The 25,996-nt window shown below is 37.3% G+C and overlaps 2 protein-coding genes across 10 annotated transcripts in view; one reads left to right on the forward strand and one right to left on the reverse strand.

Moving 5' to 3' along the window:
* Window positions 1-17,581, reverse strand: part of LOC102223100 (protein-methionine sulfoxide oxidase mical2b-like) — a 50,339-nt gene extending 32,758 nt beyond the window's left edge. For 6 of the 9 annotated variants that reach the window (XR_002753639.1, XM_023344332.1, XM_023344328.1 and 3 more), the window contains exons 1-2: window positions 17,473-17,581; window positions 1,825-2,227 (exon numbers count right to left, since the gene is read on the reverse strand). Coding sequence is in view for 8 of the 9 variants with exons in the window: in XM_023344332.1 (XP_023200100.1) it covers window positions 1,825-2,088 (264 nt within the window). In the remaining variant the exon portion in view is untranslated. Of the gene's footprint in view, window positions 1-1,824; window positions 2,228-7,273; window positions 7,394-10,389; window positions 10,531-16,827; window positions 16,909-17,472 lie in introns of those variants that run through there. The other 3 variants (XM_023344321.1, XM_023344315.1, XM_023344311.1) reach the window with 3 other exon arrangements.
* A 2,783-nt stretch (window positions 17,582-20,364) lies between these two features.
* Window positions 20,365-25,499, forward strand: LOC102238278 (dickkopf-related protein 3-like). The gene is made up of 7 exons (XM_005796239.3): window positions 20,365-20,619; window positions 21,067-21,192; window positions 21,329-21,409; window positions 23,799-23,891; window positions 24,521-24,665; window positions 25,096-25,246; window positions 25,335-25,499. The coding sequence occupies exons 1-7, from the start codon at window positions 20,461-20,463 to the stop codon at window positions 25,357-25,359; spliced, it is 780 nt and encodes a 259-aa protein (XP_005796296.1). The 5' UTR covers window positions 20,365-20,460; the 3' UTR covers window positions 25,360-25,499.
* Window positions 25,500-25,996: the final 497 nt, after the last annotated feature.

Genomic DNA, 25,996 nt, shown 5'->3' on the forward strand with positions numbered 1-25,996 from the left:
TGATGCATGCTACTCCCCCCTTGCATGTAACACAACCAAATATGGAGACAGTCGAGTTGCAGGGATTAAAGAATGCTGTCCTCTCATTTGGATTTTAGATTTTGTTTCAGAGAACACCCACCCAGCTCCATGTCCACCATCCTTCATCTCCAAGTAGTCATTTCTCCAGAAAAAATGTATGGAATAATAGTTGAGCTGTTATTTCTGGCTAGCCCTCTACCCAGCCCTTCTGTGTTAATCTCCCTTCTGCAAGTCTCTGGCCTGTTTCCCCCACCCTCACTTAAAGTCTTATCTCTTCCTTGAGATATGAAGTCTTTCCAATACAACGTCAAAAGTGCTGCCTAAACATGCCTCCACACATAGTCAAACAACAACGAAGCACATGAAATGCCAAATTTGAGAGCTTAGTTTCCAAACTGTGTTTTGAGCCTTGTTAGAAGTTATGCAGTACAGTTGAACCGGCAAATATTTCATTGCTTTGTCTGTACCATAAACCAGTGTGTCCTGCTCTTGTCGCTTGGGGCTAATTGCCCTGCAAGCTCCAACCCTGTAAGACTTGATGCTAACCTGTTGAGGTTATTCAGGAAAACATCTAAAACATACAAAACATGGTGGCCTGCGGATCAGGACCCAGAAGCTCTGCTGTAACAAACCTATTTGATGCCTCTGCATATGAATATTGGAATCTATAAATTCCGGTTATAAATGATGCTCTGAATTAAGGCTGCATATACAATACTGTGCAAAAGTCATAGGAGCCTTGCTCCATTTAGTTGGACTTTTGTAAAATACCACATAACAGAGTTTGACAGAAAAAAATACCAAGATAATCAAAGAGTTAAGTGAAAACTGGGGATAAGTGTCTAAAGTAGTCAAAAGAACTTCAATACAATCCTCCATGTGTTTATTAAGGCACCTGCACATTACATCCATTATTGTTTCCTCCATTGCTTCTGCAAACAAGCTACCTTTATTTTTTCAAATGCAGAAAAGACAAGAAGTCGCTGACCAGTTTTCAGCTTTTATTTTGCAAACTTCATTGAGGCTGACGTTTCAACAGCATCATCTTCTGTTGGTCTCCATGAAGACTCCATAGAAGTTTGCACTATAAAGCTGAACACTGATCAACACCTGATTTCAGCCTGATTACATATTGATTGGGTTTGACAAGGCCGCATATAGCTGCTATCAAAGACCGCTACCAAATTGGGGCACCTTTTAAAGAAGAAGGTATGCAAGTTTGTTTTTTTACCCCTCCAGGGGGTCTTTTGTGGGCTGTAGTGTACCTTATATGACAGTAGGGGGAAAGGGGGAATGAGAGGGGGGAAGACATGCGGCAAATATCGTCGGGTCCGGGAGTCGAACCTGCGACGGCCACGTGGAGGACTCAAAGCCTCCAAACATGGGTCGCGCTAACCACTACGCCACCACAGCACACCCAAGAAGAAGGTATGCAAGTTATCTCTGTTACAAAAGCTTGCTGAAGTGCTTAATTTTATGTGGTTGTATACCCATTGCAAATATTTGTTGTTTTTTTCCATAATTTTTTGTCTGCAGCAAAGGGGTTAAATATAACCAAACTAGGACATCTTCAACAACTGGGAATACTGGTGGATCAGTTTGCTGTGATTAGTCACATCTCTGTTAACCTGTTTAACCCTTCTGAATGGGTTAAAATCAAGAAGGGTTATTTTTTTCTAATTTTACTTTACCTTCCAAAAACCAAAAACACATAGTAAAAGAGCTCAAACAAGTAATTTGACAAAACCTTTTGAAGTAAAATTTAACTGAGTTTTTAAGAATTTCTCAGCAACATGGTCTTACCCTTGTTCCTTGGCAGGCTTTATTCTGGTTGTACACTTTCTGCTGTGCCCGTTTGTCTAATTTTGTCCACAAGGCCTTGACTTTCCAGGAGCTGACTGCTGCCTTCAAGGAGCTGAAGAAGTTACTGTGGTCCAAAGGATCCAGCTCCAGTTGTCTGCAGAGGATGCTGAAGGCCTGCAGGGTTCCTTTACATGTGGACGCCTGGACAAAGTTCTCAAAGAGCTGGCTGGCCTGAGCCGTCCGCTCATCCTCTGTCTCACCCATCTGCTCTGATTGCAACAGAGTCCCAGTTCCTTAAAAACTTTGTCTCCTCCGTCCCGTTGTGACTCCTCCCGAGTTTCTCTTGTTCCCCACTGCTAGAACTGAAGTTTTAGCTGCGGTATCCTTTCACGCTTAAATGTCTCTGGAGCAAAAAAAAAAAATGCAGTCAGAGAAAATACAAGGCAAGTAGCATTGTTGTGTATGGGACAAATAGGTTTTAACTGCAACTATTAAGATTTACGAACTTATGTCTGATGCTTAGTACCTTTATAACTTGGAGTGCTAATAAAAGTCAAAAGTAAAACTTACTGATAGCTGCATTTTGTAAATAAAATTATCCAATCCCTAGGATTTTAAGTTTACTGCTACAGTTTTGAACTTTTATCAATTACTTGTAGAAAGATTCAAACAAAAATAATAACCAATTGTGAAAAATATATTTTATTCTATTTTTTTTATCTTTTTAAATATAAAAACATTTAAAAAGGATTTCTGAGCCAATGTTTGTGGCTCACAATTACAAACCTTCACTGTCCAATGTTTTGCTGCTTTGACCAATTTTATATCCCAACTTCTTCACCTGACATCAACAAACCTGCTGCTTTAAAACAGTAATTATGGTCAACATATTTTCCTCTGGAACTAAGAAATGTTTTCCTTCTGCAGCTCCACTGAATGCCTGACAGGATTAGGACAGATTTATGCTCTCGGTTGAGATCAGCTGAGTGGTCATGGGAGAAGCTCAAACACTCCAATAATACAGAAAGAAATAATCATTTTCACAGTCACACAGCTACAATTTTACACCAGCGGCAAATAGTCGAACTAAATATAGAAACAGATAATACTAACTGTTCCCTTCAAAGACTAGATGCTTTGTTTCTTCAAGGAAAAACAGTTTAATTCTCACAAACATGAGATTTTTATTTCCCCAATCTACCATAAATATTTTCCTGATTCTTATCCTTTTTGCCTAACTAAGTCATCTATGTAACAAACTGGCAAACATTTACATTAAAGTTTTTTTTGTAATTTCAGCTGCAAAATTATGTCTTTACAACCATACAAGTAAATCACAAATATATAAATCAATACAAAAAGCACAAGGTTTATTTCTTAAAAAGTATTTTAAAGAACAGAGTCTGAAAATTCAAGCATTACTTTATGTCCAGTTTCTATTTCCCAAACGTATGCAGACATGAAAACTGATAAAAGCAAACTTAATATTTCCCTCAGGCTTTTCAGGCCTGACTCGGAACATGTAATAAGGGACTATTTTCCACTCCCAAACTCCACCCAACAACAGGCATGAATTATCCACAGCCAGAGTCAAACATTTCCTGAATGACGTCTCACTCGGAGGTGAGCACCAGGTCACATTTGCTGGAAGCCTCCCGGCATTATTCTTTTACACTCATGGAAGCTGCTTCACAGTACAAGCGTAGAGAGGCTAAGTTTCTCTCAGACGACACAGATAACACTGCTGGTAATCGCGTCAGACTTGTGATCATGAAGAATGTCCAAGGTCCCCTTGTGGTAGATTGTGCGTGCAGAAGGAAAACAACACCTGGTCGGTTCTTTTATTCTGCGGTGATCAGAGAGCAACCTACACTTTCTCAGAGTCCCTGAGTGGCTCTCAGGTCTCAGCTTCCTAACAGTTTGGCAGCACACAGCAGCGTCTCAGTTACTATCACTCTCTTTACAAACTGACACGCCTCAGACCTTTCATGTAAGTCCAAGCCCTGCCAAGATAAAAAAGTTTCCACATCTTTCCTCTTTGTATTCCCAAATGCTGACTGAAATTTGTTGTCTAGCATTTAATTCCTTTGAAAAAATTAAATATCATTTTTAAAGATTTCTGGTGCTCAGGGACATGCCACCCTATATCTGGCCATCTCTGATCATCAGACTTAATATAAGTAAGCGTAATCAACTAGTCTATGTAGAAAAAATAATATGTGCATCTAGAGTAGAGGCTAGAAGGCTATGGGAAAGAGCACAATCTTGGGAGCTTTTTTTTGTTTATGTTTCAACAACTGGGAGGGTGTGCGCTGGGAGTTTTCAACAGGAAGTGGTTAAATGTATTATCTTCTTCCACATTTGTTGGTGCATCAAGTTCTCTTCACTTTAGTCTGAGTCAGGGACCAACTAAATATGATTATGCTTGGGTCCATTGTGCATTTTCTGCATGAAAATAAGAGCCTTTGGAGTCATTAGGAGTAACTGACCTACTTTTGGAGGAATGCGTTACCTTGATACAATACTTTGTGTGAATTGTTAAGTGTATCAGTTAAAAATAATTTCAGTTGATTTAATGAGACTAAATGAAAACATACTGGGCTATCCATTTAGCTTAGGTAACAAATGACTTTCTAATTTGAAAGCAAAAAGAGAAATAAACAAGTAAATCAATGGTAATCAGTGTAATCTGTTCTAACTGGTGCTCAACAGTTAAAGTATTGGATGTATTGCCAGTGCAAAATATTTAAATGCATTGAAACTGAAAACTTCCACGATTTCCAGTCCAACAAATAGTGAGTTTTTTGATTTACCGTTTGGCTTTGAATTTGGTCAAATAAAAATTAAAACAAAACAAAAACACACAAAAAACAGTTTTATGCATCATACTCCTTGCAAATGTTTTTATTAAAACAAATTGCTGTGTCACATAACTTTTACTTTAGTTTTATATTTCAGATATTCAGATCAAATTAATATTAGAGAACATAACATAAGGAAATACAAAAGACAATTTTTACATTATGATTTCAGTTATTATGGCCCTATGTGTCCTTTATATTTACATATAGCATAGAAATAGCTTTTTTCCTCAAATTAAATAATAAAAACAATGTTGCATTTGATTTTAAAATATATTTTGATGATCTGAAAGGAATAAATAGAGAGACAAACAAGAAGAAAGTCTAAGGGGGCAGAGGTGTTTTGAAGTAGGCCACTTTGTGTCACTAATGCAGGCCAATTACTAAGTCTTCTTTTAACGCAGATCTTTCGCAAGTGACTGATATTATTTAATATAATGAAGACCAAATCATTTTCCCAGCACAAAAATACTTCAGCCAATAGATAACAGCTGCTATGCAATATCACGAAAGAAGATATTGACATCATTTGAGGATATATATTTATACATAGCATGTTGGGGATACCAAAAGGTATCGGGTGTCAGTGCATGCATACAAGGAGGTTTGCATAATGCAGCTTGCACATTAAGCCTCTTTTAAATAGGACAAAACAGCCATCAATTCCCACAAGCATCAAATGCTTTTCAGCATTGAAGATTATTATGTTAGCCAAGAAGAAACCGTTTTTCAGATAAATGTCCCTACAAGGTCTTTAGGACACTTTCTTTGCATCAACACTTTTACCAATCACCAGTCATACAGCTACTTGTCTATAGTCCAGAAAAAAGAAAAAAACAAAAAAACAAAGGATTCTCAAAATGATGGTTTTTGGAAATATTGTCAACAGGTAGTGAATTGTTTTTCAATTTTGTAGTTAATAGCATCTTAAAAACAATTGCTTCTTATTAAATATTCTTTTTTATGCAATATAAGTTAGTTTAGCTCATTCACCAGAAGAGAAAAGTGCAACATGTTGGCACATAGTTTTGGCATCAAATTTAAAACTTCTCTTTGCACAATGCTGTATTAATTAATCCATTATCATCTTAGAAAGTCTATATTTGAGACTTTTTTTAAAATATTCAACTTGTAAATACTCCATGATGAAAAATGAGTATTGGGATTTATATTTACTAAACCAGGTTTTAAAAGGCAACAAAGGAAAGCTTAAACCACTTCTCACCTGAAGCAGCTTCCAGTCTCACTCATGTTTAAAGAAAGTCTGGCAGCACACCACATCAACGGTAGAAAAGAAAGAAAAATGTCCCAGTGCACAAGGAAAACTTAAAGCAGCTTTGAGGACATTTGAAATCAGGTTGTTAAAGATGCAGTCTGTCATGACCAGTTTCAGAAAGCCCAAGGGACAAATAACTGAAGCGTAGAAGTGACAAATAGAGCAGGAAAATTGTGTCCTTGGATCACAAACAAAGAGACAATTCACTTGTAATGACTCCACAATTTAATCAATTTTTTCACAGCATGGGAAGCTGCCAGAAACAAGGTGTGAACTGTAACACGTCTCTCATTTAATACTACGAGTAACATTCAACATGATGCCAGCGAACATGTTGACAATCTGCCAAAGCAGAGATAATGTACAGGTAGGGCGATGTCATTTCTGTATGGTGGAAAACAGTCTAAATGTTTAAATGGGAGTTTAACCATTAAAACAAAATCTACTATAAAAGCAGAGTAGTATCTTTATTTCCACCCTTTACACTGGGTGGAAATAAATGTGGAAGATCCTATGTTTGATCTTCCCCATTGGAAGATCAAATATTGGATGAGAAGAGCAAAGTCTGGATGGCTGGCATAATAACTACCAGGATGTAAAAGCACTTTGTTTATGAGCCAAATGACCAACATGTTTTATCAAAAAAGGGAAGAAGCAAGCTAGCATTAGCACACCTTCAGCAAATTGCAAAGATTGTCAACAGAGAAAGATGCATATGAACCAAAGATTAGCTATATGTGACAAGTTAGCAAGTTGTTTAGGACATAATGATAAAGATGATATGTTGTTAGAAAAACATTAAGCTAAATACTAATCCCTTTAAATTAGATTTTTTTTTCTATTGTGCTTCTAATGTGACAATGGAAAAGGGTAATTTTGAAAACAAAAAACACATTTCATAGAGCTCTGACAAAGACTGAATCAGACTTATTTTCCTTCTTTTCCCATTCCATCAAGATGACAGCCTGCATGAACTTAGGTAACCCTTTCCAAAAAGGTTTTTGGGCCTAATTTGTCTGTTGTCTGTCTTTTAACTTTCTATGAGAAAACTACAAAACGAAACTTGACAGAATATAATTTTTTGCCCCAATCATTTTAGATGATTTTTTTTATTTATCTTTTGGCTCTTATTACTATATTATGAATGAGCTGCTTATTGGTCACAAATTCAGAATTGATTGCACAAACAGAAAAAATAAAAATCAGCTTAACTAATAAATCTTTAACAACATTTAGTAAACATTAGAGATTTTACATAGTATGGCACTCTGTTGAAATGATTAATAATTTTCATCGTAGGTTAATCACTCACAGCAACTCAGAGCCGTCGACAGCCTGTTTTTAGAGCACTGAGAGGAAGATCAAAGCTGAGTCAACAAGTTCCTCCCCAGATTGACGGGATTTCCCAGAGAGAGGAAAAATACAGACCCAACTGCAAGAAGGAATGACAACAGGAAAACTGAAACAAACGGGAAATATTACATTCACATATTAACATCACATGCTTAAATTCCAAGAATTTAAGCTTTGAGTGACCAGAGAGTTCAGGTCTTGGCCCATACATGCTTTTGCTTTAGTCCTGATTTATTCTGGACTGAATTCAATAAGTAAGAAAATGTGAAAGTTTGAAGTACGAGCCTCCTCGTCTCAGAAGGAAATGCAGCACACAACCAACTTTAACCTATGAATGAACTACTGTTTAATATTTAACATCAGCCATTGACAAGGTCAAAACACATATGAACAAAAATTAGGCATAATGATCATTATGATCAGGGAACAAAAAACAACAACATGCTTTTAGGGTAATTTCAGATAACTAAAGCTGTATATTAGGCCATTCACTTTCTGCTTCACTTTTCTGCTCTCTTTCAATTTAGTGTGTTGGACTGCTCCTCCAACAAACTGCAGCCATGATTCCGAAAAGAAATGAAGAATCTATTAAACCACTGATTCAGGGTTGCTGAGGTGGCGCAGGCGTTAAGCACAACCCACATATGGAGGCCTTAGTCCTCGACGCGGCTGTCGCAGGTTCGATTCCCAGACTGGCGACCTTTGCTGCACGTCTTCCCCCCTCTCTAATTACAAAGATTAGAGAAGAGGGAAACAGGAAGTTACCCACTTTCCTGTCAATTTACTATCAAATAAAGGCCACTAGAGCCAATAAAACCTTAAAAAAAACATTGATTCAAGTTGATTCCCATCCTAAGCCCATAAGAAAATAAATCAAGTATTTCAATCTCAACTTTTAACTAAAAAGCCAAGAATGTAACCTGCATACAAACTTTGTAAGTCAAACTTAAGGTTTGCAGAACCTCTGAACAAAGCTTGTACGTCACAACGTAAACACAATCTGCACAGTCAAGCCTAGTTGGGGCACCACAATCTTCTGGGATGCTGCTCTTCAACATGGACAGGGACGTTTGTCAGAGTTAATGGAAAGATGGATGGAGCTAGTAGCAAACCCATAAGAGACTGCAAAAGACTTCATACTGGGGTGGAGGTTCAAGTTCCAGCAAAACTATGTCAGTAATCATATAACTAGAACTGCAAATTGTCTCTGTTTAGATGTGGAAAGCTGGGACAGACATCCTGTATTCCCAAAGAGTTGCAAAAGCAGGACTGAATACAAATGCATGGCAGACTTTTGGGAAATTTATTTGAAAAAAAAGAAAACTGCATATACATTTCGGTACACTTCCCAATGTCGCATTACTTTGTGTTGGTCTGTCAGAAAATCTGAACACATCGATTGTTGTAGTTGTAATGTGACAAAAGTTCATTGTATAAACACTTTTGCAACGTACTTTATAAAGCAACAACATATTGTGATTTTTGAATGAGTCAGAAAAGGAATGAATCTGCAATACTGGTAAAGTTTTTCAATATTTTAAGATAGCAATTTCCAATCAATTTGAAGTTAAAACACTTAACAGTTCAATATTTTCTGCTCTAATTACTCTCTGTTATTAGAGCAGAAAATTACAGGAATACCCGTGTATCTTGTAAATCCTCCCAAGTCATAAAAAAAAAAAAATCTTGTTTTTGGCAGCACTGAAAAGCATTTCTGGAATAGAAGCAAAAATTGTTTTTCTGAATATCTTTAAACCAAATCGCCTGGTCCACAGCTGAAAGAGACGCACCCATACTTAACCTTCAGATAAGGGGCTGTAAGAGGGACCACACTCCCATCTTCTACATATTTGTTTTTCCTCAGGGGACAAACCACAGCACAGAAAAGTGGGTCATTAATGTGAGAGAATATAAAAACATGAACTTAGCCCTCTGTGACTGCAAGTAAACTGAAAAGATTGATCTAAAATTCCCATGGAACAGTGTTTAAGACACACACAAAAAACTACAAAAAAAAAAAAAAGGAATTTAAAAAACGTGAAGGTAACATATTTCATTAAAGCAGCCCAATAATGGGTTTCATATTTTGGTTGACAAATAATATTAAAAATTCTGTTTCCTTGATGCATTTAATATCTGCATTTTAAAGTTTTTATTTTAAGCAATAATTTTATGCTTGCTATTTCCTTTTTGTCTCTCGTTTGATGCTCTCTAAAGCTCTATGAATGGTATGAATGGTGGCATGTAAAAAATGTTGCCTTGCCTTGCCATGCCTTAACATTTGGAGCGTCTGTTGTTACACATTATTAGACAACTCTAGCAAGAGATGCTACAAGTCATAAAACAAAAAAACTTTAGCAGGGCCCTTGAAACAGTCTATGCCTGGAATCAAAATAAAACCTTTGGGTTAAAACTTCACATACCGTGTGTATGGTCTTGGCCAGCCAGCCAGCAATCAGTGATCAAGTAGGATCCATTTCAAAGCCATCAGAGAGACACAACTACTATGCACATTCTTATGTCTGAGGACAAATTGAAGAGCTCAACTAACTAATCTTATTAATCTAATGAATTTAAAGAGTACAGGATGAATCTTTAGCACTCCCAGAAACTCTAGATGTGGCAATCTATGCAAAATCCAAAGATCCTCCAAAGATTTTCACCTTGGATCTGCTTACTGGGCAGCAGCAGTAATAACCACCTCACCACTAAGCAGTCTACGCAAATAGCTTTACGGTATAAGATCTTGATTACAATCTTTCCTCCCCACTTTTAAAATCAGGAAAGCAGGAATAGGACAGGAATATTTCCATTGAGTTCAATTCATCAGATGCAAAAAAGGTAGGTGACTCTTGCAGACCACAACAATTCAAATGTGCAGGTAGGAGTAGTTACACACAGGTAGGCAAGAACCAATTCACACGACAAGCGACTCAAATTCAGATGCTGGGAAAACTCATGGCATAGCCAACCACAAACAAGAGCAAGTCAGAGCTGCAGATATTCTAATCACCAATCCAACCTTGTGCTCTTATTTTAGTTTTAAATCTATATATCATACATTTTTATATTTACCTGACAACTGAGCAGTCGCTTCTTGTCTGAACAAGCAGCTTACATGAACATCCTTGCCACCAAAACACTAGGTAAGAAAATAAGCAATACTCAAAAGTTTAAACATTTAACTATATGTTGGCTCTCAAACAACCTGTGCAAGTCACTGAGATCTCTGAATGAAGTATGCAACGAAAACGCCTCTTAAATATCCAAGAGGCAAGATAACATTTGTATTCAACAGCTAATCAACTCAAGAGGCAGAGTTCGGGCAATCCTTTTATGGATTTTGTCATATCTCAGCAACTATTTCTTTGAAAACAGTTTTACAATTAAGGCCATGGTGTGGATTGTCATCATTGGTACAAAGGTTGCATCTTTCACAAGGGCGTTCAAACACACAAGGCTGTAAATGACTGTAAAAGGAAAGTCTTTTTATTTTAATTGGTGCTGACCATATAAGGCATCATCTAAGGCTGGTCCAAGCCTTTTATGGACATATACGAGACTATGCAAAAATCCTGCATCATTTTTATTTGCATATTGTTTTCAATTGGCCAGAATTTCTTGAAATGCATAAAAATGGTCTTGATTCTTTACTTTGCCAACAGCTTTATTTGGCAAGTTTGAGCACAAACATTAAATTTGATTTCAGTTCAACTTTGGACTCAAGGACGACATTTTAAATATGAATATATTAAAATATGTTCTTCGCAAGTATGTTCACATACCTATGGTGTTCTTACCAAAGAGAAAGACAAGGTTCAATTAGTGCAAACTAACAAATATAGTTTTTAATTTTTAAAAAATTAAAAACATTTAACTGAAAATTAGTCAAGTACTGGACTGAAAATGAGTGAAAAAGTGGCCAATATTCAAAGAAATTCTTTGAAAGGCTCTTCAAAAACCTGACAAAGTGCTGATCAAGTGCTGACCACTCGATGCTTAGATACAAAATTTGAAAGAAACTAAATCCTAAAATGTTTGCATTCTTCAAAAGTCCTTATAAGTTGACATAAGGCAGAACCTCTCTGGGGCAAGCTTTGTCTTTTAGTTGACCCAAGACTCTGCACCTCTGATTGCACAGACCACATAAGGCCATATGTCTGGTTGTGTTGAAAGAGGCTTTAATTGGTTTATGTGAGCCCTGAAATCAGACCCTTAATCCTCACAGCATTAACACCGCACAGTGCAGAAGTTTGAGGTTGGATTACATCTTCATCCTGCCAACAGTTGTGACACTAAATGCCACAGAGCTCACAGAACCATTGCACGGAAATTAGTCCACAAAAATACAGTGGGGTTAAGGATTTCTTGACCTTAAGTGCCCAGTTTGATCAGCAGGTACAAAAGATTAGCTGCTTGTAACATTTAACCACTTCAAATGACCTAAGTCAGTGCTTTAAAAGTTTCAATACTGTGTAGAGTCTAGACTTCCATGTTGGTTCAGATTCAATTTCAGACCAATTTGAGGAGCAGGTTTGGACCTTCCTGTGCCCTAATGAGTAATTAGACCCCCGGGGTGACTGTGTCTCGTGTTTACTTCGCTACGTTTGTCACAAGAATCAAGATTTCCAGAGGAAACCCAAAACACACCAAACATAAACATCTGAAGACGGATGAGAATTTCACCTTGACGTAAACAAATTCTAAAAATCTATAAATCTGTAGGATGAATAAACTTTGACAGCAGCTAAAGGTTAGCTGAAAGGCTGCAAATTTACTGTTGAAAATGTTTTGCTCTAATTTCAAGGCTGGATCACTCCATCCTCAATAAGTAAGAGGTATATGGATTGAACAAGACAGATCTGCCTTGTGAAACATCTGCTCAGTGAAACATTCTCCCCTTTCAGAGGACAGATTAACCCAACAACTACTATACTACTAGTTTTTCTGGACTATTATTAAACTACTTTATTTAATTTGGCCAGCATTTGTTTTTTAACCTGGATCTGAATGGGTATAAAACCTCTTTGTGCTAATAGGCTGTTAATTAAATCTTTTTGTCACAATTAACCTAAAATATTTAAAGCTTGTTCCTTGAGCTGGACTGAATATATCCATTTCAGGGTCACTAAGCCCCTTCTAAAGTTGGTCAATCCAATGCAAAAATACAGCATCTACTCAGCTTTAGCTGTACAATATCTTTAATGGTATCATAAAATTACTTAATTGAGTCTCACATTAAAAGTTAAAAGGGTAAATCCACAGATTCCATATGCAAATCTCCATTCAGCTGTTGGATCTCAACCTTTAGAAAATCCTCTGACACCCTGAAACTCAACTTGGCCTTTCTCATTTGACAGCAGCCCATCTGGTCAGCCAGTGACGGTGAAGCCTGGCTCCCTGGTGTATTTTTGTCTTGCTGCTTCTCCCCCCACCCCTGAGCTCATATATGCAGCGACACCCCCTTATAAGTCAAAAGCTTATTCCAGGAAGTGACAGCTTGTGCAACTAGTCATTTTCTCCCCCTCTGGCCCAGAGGCATCAAGCCACCGATAAGGAGTAAACACCAGCATGAAACAGTCCGAGATTAAAATCGAGAGGGTCGGCAGCAGAGCTACAGGAAAAGATGAAAGCAAAGAAGCATTCCATGAATGAGTGGAGAAAGATTTGGTGCCAATTTGATTTCAAATGTCAAGGCAACTGAAAAAAAAGTAGCAGCACTAAGACAACATTCACATTGAGACTAATCAGAACTGATTAGGATGTACTGGGCTTATGCCTGTCTCCAGTAGTCACTTGAGCAAGAGGCGGAGCCCACCCTGGACAGGTCACCAGTCCATTACTTCTGGGCAGCTTAGAAGACTAATTAACCTAACCGTCATGTTTTTGGACTGTAGGAGGAAGCAAGAGGACCTGGACAAAACCCATTCACACACAGGGAGAACATACAAGCTCTATGGAGAAAGACCACAGGCCAGAATTCAAACCCGGGACCTTATTGGTGGATGGCAGCAGTGCTACCATCTGATTAACCATGCAGCCCATCAAAATTACATTTATTGTAAAATTTAATCATTTACAAAAAATTCTAGAATTAAATGAAAAGAAGAAAAATCAAACTTTTCAAACATTATAACAAACCAATCACTGACCCAAGCCAATCAAAGGTAAAATGGCAGACATTAATCTCTGTCTGATTAATTAGTGCATCTATGTTATTATTTTTTTTGTGCGAGTCTTGAACAAGTGAAATAAGATGTGCAAATAATTTTGATGACCTGGTTAGTTAGTCAGGGATTTCCTATTCCAAATTGTTTTTAATTCTAGATGGTCAAAGAGACTGCTGCTTCCGGTCTGTGTCGGGTGAATGGCTCTGTACGCCGCAGTCAGATCATATGGCTCAGAAATCCTCAGCTGTCCCAGAAAACCTGTCCACAGCACTACTGACACACTTCAGTTTACAACCTCCACAGCAAAGCGCCAAGTTTCTCATGCAGGAGGTCAAACGCTTTCTGAAAATTGTCTGGTGGAGATGATGAGCTAGGACACATAATGATCAACAAGTCAGACAAAACTTGCTAGCAATAGCCAAGCACTAAAGAAGTTTTTTTTTTTTTCTGCATGAAAACATCAACCGAGATAAGAAGTAAATATTATGTAGACTGTAGCTGATTGCAACACCAATCAGTTTAGGCTTAAAAGTCTGTCCTTAATATCTGATAAATTAAGAATTAAAAAAAAAATTGTTCAGGATGATGCAATTTTCAAAGTCTAATTTCAAATTTGGCTCAGGTTCAGAAGCTTTATTGTTGTGAATGCCATCTTAAAAATAATAAAATAAAAGCTCAACTTCTCCTGAGTGAAATTTGAAAGTTCTTAGTTTTCAATATTTATTTTTGCACTTAAACTCAAACTTTCTTTTGCCTTTAGGCCAGACCCAAATAGAGAATTCTTGAAATATTTTTGTCAGTTTTCTGTTTTAGGAAAGGAAAGCAACCCAAATTGCCTAAGGGTCACAAACATGACCAACCAAAATAATTTCTGATGATGGAGGACACAGAAAATTAACCAAATTCTCTGGATTTTTACAAGCAGGTTTCAGCTGAAACATTTTACATGTTTGCAAGGTCAGTTCTTACCTAAATAAAGTGGATTGGCAGGGCTTACCAGCAACTAATGTTATTTCTGTTGAATGCTGTTACTGTCAGTAACAGTGTTTTAACTCAGAGGTTTCTTTAAGTTTGTTGCAAGATTGACTGCTACCATAAATCTTTCCTGCCCACAGCCTCATGATCCACAACAACTCTTTGAAGATACTTGGATAATATGAGTTATGACAACACTTAAATTTCTTTTTGGGATAAAATGTTATGTGTTAAATTGAATTGAAGTTTGTGTCTCATGTGCAGACACAAGCCACTATTAAACTTTGCAACATAGCAAACAAATGTAATTTTAAAATGAAATTTAGCGTCCTGACTTCCTGAAAAGGAAAAAGTTATCTGCTAAAACTGATGTTTTCTGATTGCAGCACTTATCAATTCCTTCTTGGTAGTAAACAAGGCTACAGTAGTTACAACTAATGGTATCAAATCAACAGAAACCCATTAGTTAGTCTCTTACTGTTAGGAACGCCATTTAATAAGGATTTATCCAATCCGACCTATGACATGTAAGCCGTTTGCGCTGACCAAGCTGCTTCTGACTGACACGTTCATTCAGGAACTATAATGTCCTTGTGACAGCTGCTGCTCATTTACATCTCATCAATAACCTTATCAATTACAGACATCATTTTTAGAGCATAAACCTTATTTTAAAGATAGAAGGACAGAAGCAGCAAATGTGGAGTACCGCTCCACTCTGTTCAACGGTACTGAACTGAGTGGAGGTTTTCCCAACAAACACATTAAGCCATAACAGCGGGGGAGTGAGGATGGTACGATATGCTTGTTCTGCCTGACTGGATTTCAGCTGTCCGGAGACATGAAGCTACCTGTGGCACACACAGGAGCCGACTCCATGCAGTGCCGATCGGAGAGACTGATCCAGGGCATGAAAACCAGATTAACTCATGTATTGATACACTTAAACTTTTCCGATGACAGGATGAAGTGATCATCCAAAAAGAAACTTTGATGGTTTTTAAAAACTAAAGTTCGGTGCACAAAATTTTGTTTTTTGTGGATTTTCTCAATTTCCAACAAGGTCAAGATTAGGCATACAGGGTCAAGTAATTCCATACACCTTAAGGAATATTTGGTCAAATGTCTCTCGGCACCTGGGATTCAAGCATTTTTCTTCAACAACTTTTCTTAACTGAATTATTATTTTAAAGTTGGTTGATTGTTTCTTTGCCATTAAAATTGATTTGAAGCATATTTCCTATGTTTTCAACAAGACTGAAGTCTGTTTAGGAAAGACCATTCAGAAAGCTTAATGTATGCTTTCTTCAAAAGCTGTTTTGATGTCTTTTTCAGAAAGTTGTCCTGTTGGAACAACCAAGTGGGTTCAGGTTTTGGTCATCTACCTGATTTGAGGCAAGAACTTGAAGGTACTTTTCCTTGTTTGTCATTTGACTCAAGCACTGATAGCAAAATATTTACCCAGCATCATGTTTCCCCCACCATGCTTGACAGTTGTCATAGTGTTCTATAGTTTGAAAACTATACTGCAGGTATTTTAAAACTTTGTCATTGTAGCCAAATAATAACTGAATCTCTATTGGAAATGTATGGACAATACTTTGAATGAAACCAAACAATTTAAACGAACTCCACCAATTACGATACGATGCAAAGACAGCTGAGACCAGAATTATGGCTGAATCTTAATGGCTACAAAACAAGTGGGTTGTTACTTGCTAATTTGACCTTATTCAAATATTACTGTGGATGTAAGCATTGCAATTAACCTGCATGTCTAATTTTGACTCAAGTAAACCCTTCATAAAATCAATGCATCTTGTTTGTTAAAAAAAAAAAACATCTGGAGAAACAACGCTGAAGTTGTTTGTTAGAACACCATAAAACCTTGGAAAAAGGACAGCTCAAATCAATTAATGAAACTTTAAAATAAGATAATTTCTGACCCATAGTTGCATAAAAGTGCTGATACTTCACAAGACTGTCACAAGCTAGTGACTGAATTACAGATTTCTCCTCTAAGGCAGTGGTGTCAAAACTTCTTGTCATGTTGGCTAAACTCACAACGCTGACTAATAAAAAGGTTTTATAATTATATTTACTTGGGTCTTTGGAGGAGATACAGGCCCACAGCATCACAGACCCTTAACTGTATTTAACAGCATGAGGAATTGTCTATTTATTCTTACTTTGTTTAATTCCAGGCCTGACAGCTGTAATTTTGTGCCTATAGCTTTCTAACTTTTTGGGTCAAACATTTTATCTACTGAAGAAAATAAATTTGTCAGTAAAATTCTTGTAGTAAAAAATTACAAAGGATGTCCATCTGCATCAGCTCCATTTGCTGGAGAGCCAAATTTGTGCCTACCTTGAACTATGGACAGGGGCCACACAAACTTGTTCAAAGGGCTGCAAATGGCCCCCGCGCCACACTTTGGACACCCTCTGTCTTCGGATATTTTTATAAGAACAAGAAAACAAAAACAGTGGAATAAAATGACAATAAGCATATGTCTCCTTGAAACAGTAGTCAGATTCCACATTCACATATAAAGTCAAAGCATATGGTGGTTTAGATGTATTCAACTTTTTCTGTTTGTTTATTATTATTATTATTATTTTGGAAGCGTTTTCTAAAACTGAAAAATGAAATGAAGAAATGTGTTTGGGAGGAATAGTGTCGTGTTTTATAATCACATCACCCTGGCCGACTATGATTGAAGCAGCTTTCTATACAGCCTTCTCACTCAATTCCCAGAGCAGACAGTTGCGTCTAAATACAAACAAATTAATTTACATTCATGTGAATAAAGGTCATAGTCAGCGTGGCATTAATTGCCAAGCAGGGAGGCAGTCAGTCAGTTAGGAGGGATTTCAAAGAAGCATTCCTGATAAGCGTTCAGTCGTGCACTGACGTTCAGTCAAAGTGCGGCTTTTCGTCTGCTTCCATTGAAACAAAGCAGCACCAACCCGCGGTTCTTCACCAAACTCCGCTGAAAACCAATAAACTAACCTCTAGGAGCGATGAACACAGCCCCCCACCAGCAGCAGCAAGGGTTTCCTTTCTGCGACCTGTTCTCCTTCTGACAGCCGCACAGTTTCTGCGCAGACACCGAGAGACCAACTCCGACTTCAACTCTTCTGTCAAGACCAGAAAATCAACTTCCGCTTGCTGGTTTCCACAATAAAAGTCTGCTGTAGTTAAATAATTTAGGGTAAGAACTACTGGGTCTCCTATTTCCAGACAGATATATGTTTAAAATACTTACAATAATACATACAATTCCAATGAAAAGCTTTTCATAAGTAATTAAATAACATCATAGAGCACAAAATACTGAAATGCTAAATAAAACAACTTTTCTATATAAGGGGGACTGTTTGTAACCATTAAATAAATATATTATTTCCAAAAGAAAATATTAAGTTATTGGAACTCCATATAAAGTGAAAAAAGCCAGAAAACAAATCAATGTTTTATTCCAGTAGCATTAACTCACAATACAAACCTTCAGATAAATCCAACCTTTAATTTTAATTAAATCTCTCTAGATCATCTACTTGGGTCTTTGGAGGAGATACAACATCACAGACCCTTAACTGTAATTAACAGCATGAGGAATTGTCTATTTATTCTTACTTTGTTTAATTCCAAACCTGACAGCTGTAATTTTGTGCCTAAAATCTCAATTTTAGTCTAATCTGATTGTCTACTAAACTCCACATGTGTGCTTGTGATGGTAATAGCTTTTATTAAGTGACTGATTGTTGTTACAGAAAATTGATGCCACTCTTTGCTGCCGCTCTATAATGGCGAGCTTTGGATATTTTTCCTCTCTTACTGTTTATTGTGTGCGCGCGTGTGTATGTGTGTGTAGGCAATATAGTATATGCCATACTATTTGTATCCCCTGATGAACAGAAGGTAATTGGCTGTGGTTCTGCTGTACCTTCTAATCAACTTGAAAAAGTGAAGTATAATTTTTTTTTAAAATACTAAAGTTGTGTTTATTTGATATGAATTGTTAGAAGCAGCCTACCAATACTAATGTTAAATCTATTGCAATAAGATAATTTATGAAAAATTTTAAATTAATGACAAGATTATGTTTGTTTCAAAACACACTGAAGTTTATGGATTATATTTTGCTTTTGTTTAAAGTGAAATATGTGTTTGTCTTCAATGTGATGCTCTAAAGAGATTTATGGCTGCACCATTTAAACAATGTTTGAGACTTTTATTTTGAAATGCGGCAAGCCACCTGTTCGGAACTGGTTTTGTGTTTGTTTCTATGCAACTTTACACAACCAGTGAGAAGTTACAACGGTTGACTACCCCACCTTTATCACAAGGCGCGTTTGCTCTGCTTTCTTCGTCACAGATTAAAAAGACACACAAAGTGGCTCCTTTAGTATTTGCAACATTTAAATAAATAAAAAAACCTTCTTTTTAGTTTTTTGAATATATCAAAAATTGTACTTCTAAATACTAAAAGGAAATATAGTGATGTATATGCACTTACCTGCGACAGACTGGCGACCTGTCCAGGGTGAACCCCGCCTCTCGCCCGGAACGTTACTGGAGATCGGCACCAGCACCTCCCGACCCCACTAGGGACAAATGTGTAAGAAAATGGATGGATATGCACTTACTCTAAATAATTTAAATTTCAAATTGAACACTCGGTTCTAATTAGATTTTGCTGAAGTTATTGGTCTTACGGTGCCCTCTGGTGGTGAAACGTTGCTACAACCTCTTGAAAGACATTTCCTGATTGGGTCTCAGATTTAAATGCTACCTACCATGATGTCCTTGAAGTTCATTGAAGTAATCCGGATTACATAATTCTATTTTAATCCTATTCCTCATCTTTTAAAATGAAGAATATGATGAGTATCATGTTTGATATGTGTCAAGGAGGGCTCAAATTGCAGCAATGCAACAGCAGACACAAGGTGCAGGTCTTATGGAAATTGGGAGAAATAAGAAAAAGAAGCACAGGACACAGGTTTAGAGCAACAGTAGACTCCAACAGTGGCAGACAGAAACCAAGGAGCATAAACAGTGTAGAGATGCTGTTGTGCTGCCAGATGAGGACAATAAACAGAATGCAGACCAGCTGGTGGAGAACCTAAAGAGGAAATTGAGAGAAGGTGGAGATAGGATAAAGAGAAAGGAAACAAAGCGAGTCCAATTAATCAAAAGCTAACTGCTAATAGACTAAATCAGCTGGTCATCAACTTCAGTCCTTGAAGGCTGGTGTCCTTGCTTCAACACCCCAGAATCAATTAATAAGGTTAGCAGGGCTCTGGAGAATTTTACTGCATACTGAGGAGACAATGCACCCATTTGATTTGGGTGTGTTGGACAAAGTACACATGAAAATGTTTCAGGACACCAACCAGTGGACTACACGGAATTACATAGAACAGAGCAAAGGATGGAGCTAAGAAACTTGGTACAAAAAAAAGAACATGTGGAGAGGCACTAATGAAGGGAGATATTTAGCACAAAGGGAGCTAAGATACTCAAAAGAATTACAAACCAAGAATGAAGACTAACACTCATCTAGGAAAACTAAATGCAAATGAAAGAACAAGAATAAACAAACCAAACACAAAGACATAAAGTATCACGGCATCTTGTTGCTAGCAAAAATGAACTCAGAATTGAACTGAATGAGGAAAGACCTACATCACATAAAAACCCCATAAGGTAATTATCAAAAACAGTTTTATTAACTTCAGTTTATCTACTATAGACTATGTGTTGTCTTTTTAAATCCCACAAAGTAACTAGTAGCTTGATTTTGGCATTTCCCCTTTCCAAGTGCAATCTGAAGCTCTCCCACCCCATTAAACCCTCCCACCTGCCCACCACTTTTTTGCCCCCTCCTCCTTTTTCTCTTCCTCCTCATACTTTCCAAATAAAACGGAGCCAGCTGTGCGTCGTCTGCTGCTCAGACGCTGAGCTGAGTCTGTGTAGTTGAAGGAAGCAGAGATGTCCGGTACCATGCTGCTGTTGGGGTTCTGGGCTCTGTGTTTACTGTGGACGGCCGGCGCCATGGAGCGAGGTCCGGTTAGTCTAAACGAGATGTTCAGGGAGGTGGAGGAGCTGATGGAGGACACTCAGCATATGCTGGACGAGGCGGTGCACAAGGTCTGCGTCACATTTTATCTATTCATATCAGAGAAAAATGTTATCATTGAGATCCATGCTAGTCTTTTATTATTATTATTATTAATTTAGAATATAGAACGTTTAGAGTCAAAAGGGTAAAAATCTAAGTGGGTGGTATTTAGTTTGTGAAGTTTCTGCCAGGTCTGCTTTTGGCAGATTACACAGATTTTTCCATGGCTGGATGTTTGGGGAAAGTCTGTCTGACGCAGCCTGTGGAAGTCTGTTTTGGGCTCAAAATAGACACTGACAAATTTACTTGGATGAAGAATCGTCTGAGGTTCAGACCCACTTAGTTTTGTTCTATAAAGTCTTATAGAAATTCTTTTAGGGCCTTCCTTTGGATTTCTTGTTTTGTCTTAAATTTCATTGGTCCATTCATTGTCTGGTTTGGACAATGGCATAATATCATTGCACTGTCTCCAACAGATTACTAATGAAAGTGCAAAATTCTCCTCATCCCCTTTGGATCTGCCTCCCGACTACCACAATGAAACCAGGAAGACTGTAAGGGGCAACAATGGGGAAACTCGGATCCTGGATCGAACTGACAAGGTGGGTTCTTTTCAGACAAACTCATTTGAAAGCTCGAGTCTGTAAAGTACCAAATCAGAAGCAATATGCTTGTCAACGCTGTTTTGTTGTTCAACCTCTGCAAAGCTGTCTCTCATATATTGCTCTTTATTTGCAGGAAACTGACAACAGAACAGGAGAGACTTATACTTCACATGTGCATGTGGAAGTCTCTGGCCAGTGGAACGGTGTGGCGCATGTGAGTTTTTTGCTTTTAGAGTTTGTTTTGTGAGTATTTATTGAAGAAGACTGATTACAATAAACCTCTCACAGATGAGACTAATGGTCAGTAATGCTAAAAAATAAAATGTGTAAAAGAACAGCAGATGGCCAGTTAAGAGGACTGCAGTCAGTAATGGGTGGAAACTTGGAGGTAGAAATTCAGATAATATAAATTTATTAACACATCAGTTGTTTGTACAAAAAAACAAACAACTGATGGATAAAAGTTTTAAAGAAACTATTGGTATGGCTAACATCTAAAACAGTTTCTAAAATCCTAACACTTTTTCTTTCTTTTTTTTTTCCTGAAAGATTGCTCACCGTCATTGTAGCAGTATAATCTGTTTTTTTTTCCATGCTGTGTAAAATGAGGTCATCCAGGAAATAAACTCACTGTATATTTTTTAAATGTTTTTCACCAGCAGACGGCTTGCTTATTGGAAACTGAGATCATTGCTGCAGTTTGCTGCATTACAAAGGTGGTTTTGCTCTCCGGCTTTCCTGGCAGCCATACAGATGGTGGTTATTTTAATAGTCCCTGCTGCTTAATGCCAGGAAAGCTTAGAAAAGGGGGGGAGTCAGCAGAAGCACAACGAAGTAAGCTCAGTTTTCCTAAAGTTGGTTAAAATGTTCTGCATCACTGTGCAGTTATTGTAAAGTAGAAACTTGTAAATCAACAAGAATGTTAGTGAATGTGTTTTGTCAACGGTGGGGAACATCTGGCTGTTTGAGAGTTTAATCTGGTTGTAAAAGTCTGTTAGTTTATGAAAGACAGACATAAAATTACCTGCCAAAACAGTCTTAAATGTGCAGAAATGGTGCCAGTCACAGTTCATGGTGCTCCTTGTAAAGCTGATGGAGCCTTAAAACTGATCTCTTTGCTGGCCCCTGTTCCTTTTAATACTCTGGAACACACATATATTCTACCTAAAAACTGTTATGAGAATAGAGGAAAGTAGATTTTATGCCTGGTTAACATCTGTGATGATTTGGCCATATGTTTGTATAGAAAAGGTCCTTTGTTTTGGGTACAGGTGCGGTTTTTGGGTTTTTTTTTTTATCTTGGACAGTTCAGACATCATGATCTAATTACAAGGCTGCTTGGTTATATGAAAGAGAAACAAACCCCCCTCCTTAATGCAGCCACCCACCAGCAGTGGTGCAGCAGTCAGTTGCCAAATCTCTTAAGTCAAGACTGCAAGTGCAGGTCACCAGACACTCAGACTATTGTAAACATAACAAACTAACCTTGAGTGACCTCATCTGATTAAAGCACATGTTTCCCCTAAAATTCCCAGTAGAGCTAAGCTAAGTACAACATGTACAAACTTTTTAAAGTTTTTTTTATTATTATTATTATATTTTTTTATTTTAATGATTATTTCTTTTGCAGTAACTCAAATGAAAATGGGCAATGAATCTGGACAAAAATGCAACTTGTGATATAGCAAATAAATGTCTTACAAATATGGGTGAATTCAAAAAGACACATTTTTATGTTGCGTATTCTGTCCAGATAAGATTTTAAAAAAATTAACAGTCTAGTATGTTGGATGCAAATGGAGTTGATTTATAACTTTGCGCAACGGCTGTGAACTGTGCATGTCACTATATTTTGTGGAACTACAATTGAAATTTTCTAAATCCAAGCAAATTAAACTTGGATAATATTTAAAACCGTCCATGAAAGTTCTTTACTACTGTGGGGTTGGGTAGTAGATTTATGTACAATAACTGTATAAATTACTGACAATAGAATTATTAGGAATTTCATTAGTGAAACTGCTTTTGTGTATCATCTGTGCATTTTATTTTTATGTACACAGGAATTTTGGTACTGATGACTTGATTCTGATAAAGTTATCAGTATGATATATTCATACTTATCAGCTTAAATATGAATATGAACAAATGACTAGAATAGCAAGCTCTGGTTTAAGCTGATGGTGTAGTATCCCAAAACCAGTCTTTTGCACAATCTGCCTTCCTTTTATAAAGGCATGAAATCTCCTCAGAACTGAACTGAAGACACACTAAAATTAACGTTATGCAATTTTTTATTTAAAAGGAAAACAAAGTGCACCTTACAAATTCTCTATTTGGAACTTTTATATATATTTTTTTTCTTTTATGCAGTCTGAAATGACATGTTTTAATTGCATTGCTTGTCTTGTATCATGCATGGGACAGCAGTTTAGCTGTCTCATTGACGTGTAAACATTGTCTGGACATTGACAAATAAATAACATGAAAATATACGAGGTGTCAAATGTTAAAATCAAATGAGGTAACATGAATGAACAATCGATCCACGGGGTCTTTAATCTTGCTGAAATCTGTTGACTTTCTGTCATTTGAACCTTCAGGAGTGCATGGTGGATGAGGACTGTGGGGACCTAAAATACTGTTTGTATGAGATTGAGAACTCAAGGTGCCTTCCCTGCATAGCAACAGATATGGTGAGAGCTCAGTCATCATTTTGTTCTACATTTGCTTCAACACCATGTGCAATCAGTCATAACAGGTGCTAAAACACTGTTAACAGCTGACATTTTACAGTGTTGATACAAGTACAAGAACAATGTCTTGTACCCTTTTTTGTGTTTGTTTTTTTGTTCTTTACAACAACAAAAAACCCTGAAGGACTGAATGGAAAGTCTGTGAAAGGCAATTATCAAGTACAGATTCCCATCTGAACATAGGACTAGACTCTGACTGGACCATTCTAACACATTGATATGCTTTTCCCTAAATCACTCCAGTCAAGCGCTGGCACTTTGTCTAGCGGTAAGCTGGTGCTGTCCAGCTGGAAGATGAATATCCATCAGTCTTTTGTAGCCAGGTTTTCTTCTGAACTATTCGTGTATTTATCTTTCTCAACCTTCCTATTCCAAGTTCCTTTTGAAAAGCGTCACCCTTCCACCTCCAGCATTATATTTCCTCCACCATATTTTGATGCAGCTCATCAAATTTCTGAAGTGATGTGGGAGAGAATCGTGTAAATGATCTAATAAAAGTTGTCATAATGTCTGCCTTTTATTTTTGTAAAGTAGTGAAACTGTTACTGAAAAGTGTGCTTTCCTTACAGCCATGCTCAAAGGATGAGGAGTGCTGCTCAGATCAGATGTGTGTTTGGGGTCAGTGTACAGTGAATGCCACCCAGGGGACAGCGGGGACTATCTGTCAGGGTCAGAGCGACTGCAGGCCAGATCTCTGCTGTGCATTTCAACGAGGTGATGTGGAATATAAGTCTAAATTTGCATCAGATACCATAGAGTGTACACTTTGAATGCAAAAATCTGTTTAAATCTTCATAAAAAAATTTAATTAGATAGGTCCCTATTTACTGCATTATAGCAATACAATTTGTAATGTTGAGGTTTAAAAAAAACAGGTTTCCTATACAGTGGTATTTTAATCGGCACACATTCAAAAGTATATCAAACAAATGTGGATAAACGCACAAAATTCAAGTCAGGTGTGCATTATTCAGTCAATAGTCTACTGAATGGCAGGTTTTCTGCTATTGACTCTATGAATAATTATCAGCTATCTTTATCTTGTGCATAATGAAAAGAACTAATGTGAACATTAAAGATGCTCTGTGATAAAGGTGGGCAATTAAAATAATGCCAGACTGACTTCCTTCTCCTTCCCCATCAGAGTTTTTGTTTCCAGTATGCAGTCCCAAACCTTTGAAGGGAGAGTCCTGCCTGAACCACCCCAACCTTCTTATGGACATGCTGGAATGGGACCAGGAGGGCCCCAGAGATCACTGTCCATGTGTGGCCAACCTACATTGTCAACCCCATGGGTGAGAACAAACACTGAACCGCAAATTTGTTGGGTACCTCTAACAACAAAAGTGACAAAGTTTTACTCCGAACTCTTTCTTTCTGCAGTCGTGGATCCGTGTGTGGAGAGTAGGACTGAAGGTGTAGAGGTTTCCAAAGACTTCAGTTCAGTGCAGTGTCCCATCTGGACATCACCTGCATTCTTTATGCTATTTATGCTTAACTACACGTCTGTACTGAAAGACAAAAAGTAAATAAATGACTTTAATTTAGTTTTGACAGTTTCATGTTTTTTATTTGCTGGATCCCTTAAAGGTAGGAAATCTTGTCCTGGATGTTTCATTGAATTTCCAACATGAATGTCCAATCAGATTGCATGTTTTTCCAGGTCGGTGAGCTGCTGAGCTAGATAATGTATCTAGCTTTATTGCTAGGTACATTATCTTCCTGGAAAAAAAACAACCTTATTGCTTGACCTGCTTCCAATTTATTTTTGTTCTTTGGCCTGGCATGTTCTCTAAACTGTTTAACCTGAGCTATCCCTCTTGGATACTTTTTTTTTTCCTTCTTCTTGCTGGTGTCTCCAAACCATACATCACAGCAGGTGTCACTAACTTTTGCCTATTATCATAGTTATCTCATGTTTTTTTTACCTGATATGGAATACCACATAGATGGCTTAAAGGTTAAATAACTTTTTTTAGTTTTATGCCTCTGGACAAAATACAACCTAATTTTTATCAAATTAAATCAGATCACTTAAATCCAAC

Source organism: Xiphophorus maculatus, chromosome 2, assembly GCF_002775205.1.
Source record: "Xiphophorus maculatus strain JP 163 A chromosome 2, X_maculatus-5.0-male, whole genome shotgun sequence".
In the NCBI taxonomy this organism is placed as follows: Eukaryota; Metazoa; Chordata; class Actinopteri; order Cyprinodontiformes; family Poeciliidae; genus Xiphophorus; species Xiphophorus maculatus.

What these genes read in the sequence shown, in the direction of transcription:
- LOC102238278 (XM_005796239.3), top strand. Translation starts at nt 20,461, where the DNA reads ATGTCCGGTACCATGCTGCTGTTGGGGTTCTGGGCTCTGTGTTTACTG. An exon ending in TGGACGAGGCGGTGCACAAG is followed by an intron (nt 20,620 to 21,066) that starts GTCTGCGTCACA and finishes TGTCTCCAACAG; the next exon opens with ATTACTAATGAAAGTGCAAA. An exon ending in AGTGGAACGGTGTGGCGCAT is followed by an intron (nt 21,410 to 23,798) that starts GTGAGTTTTTTG and finishes TTGAACCTTCAG; the next exon opens with GAGTGCATGGTGGATGAGGA.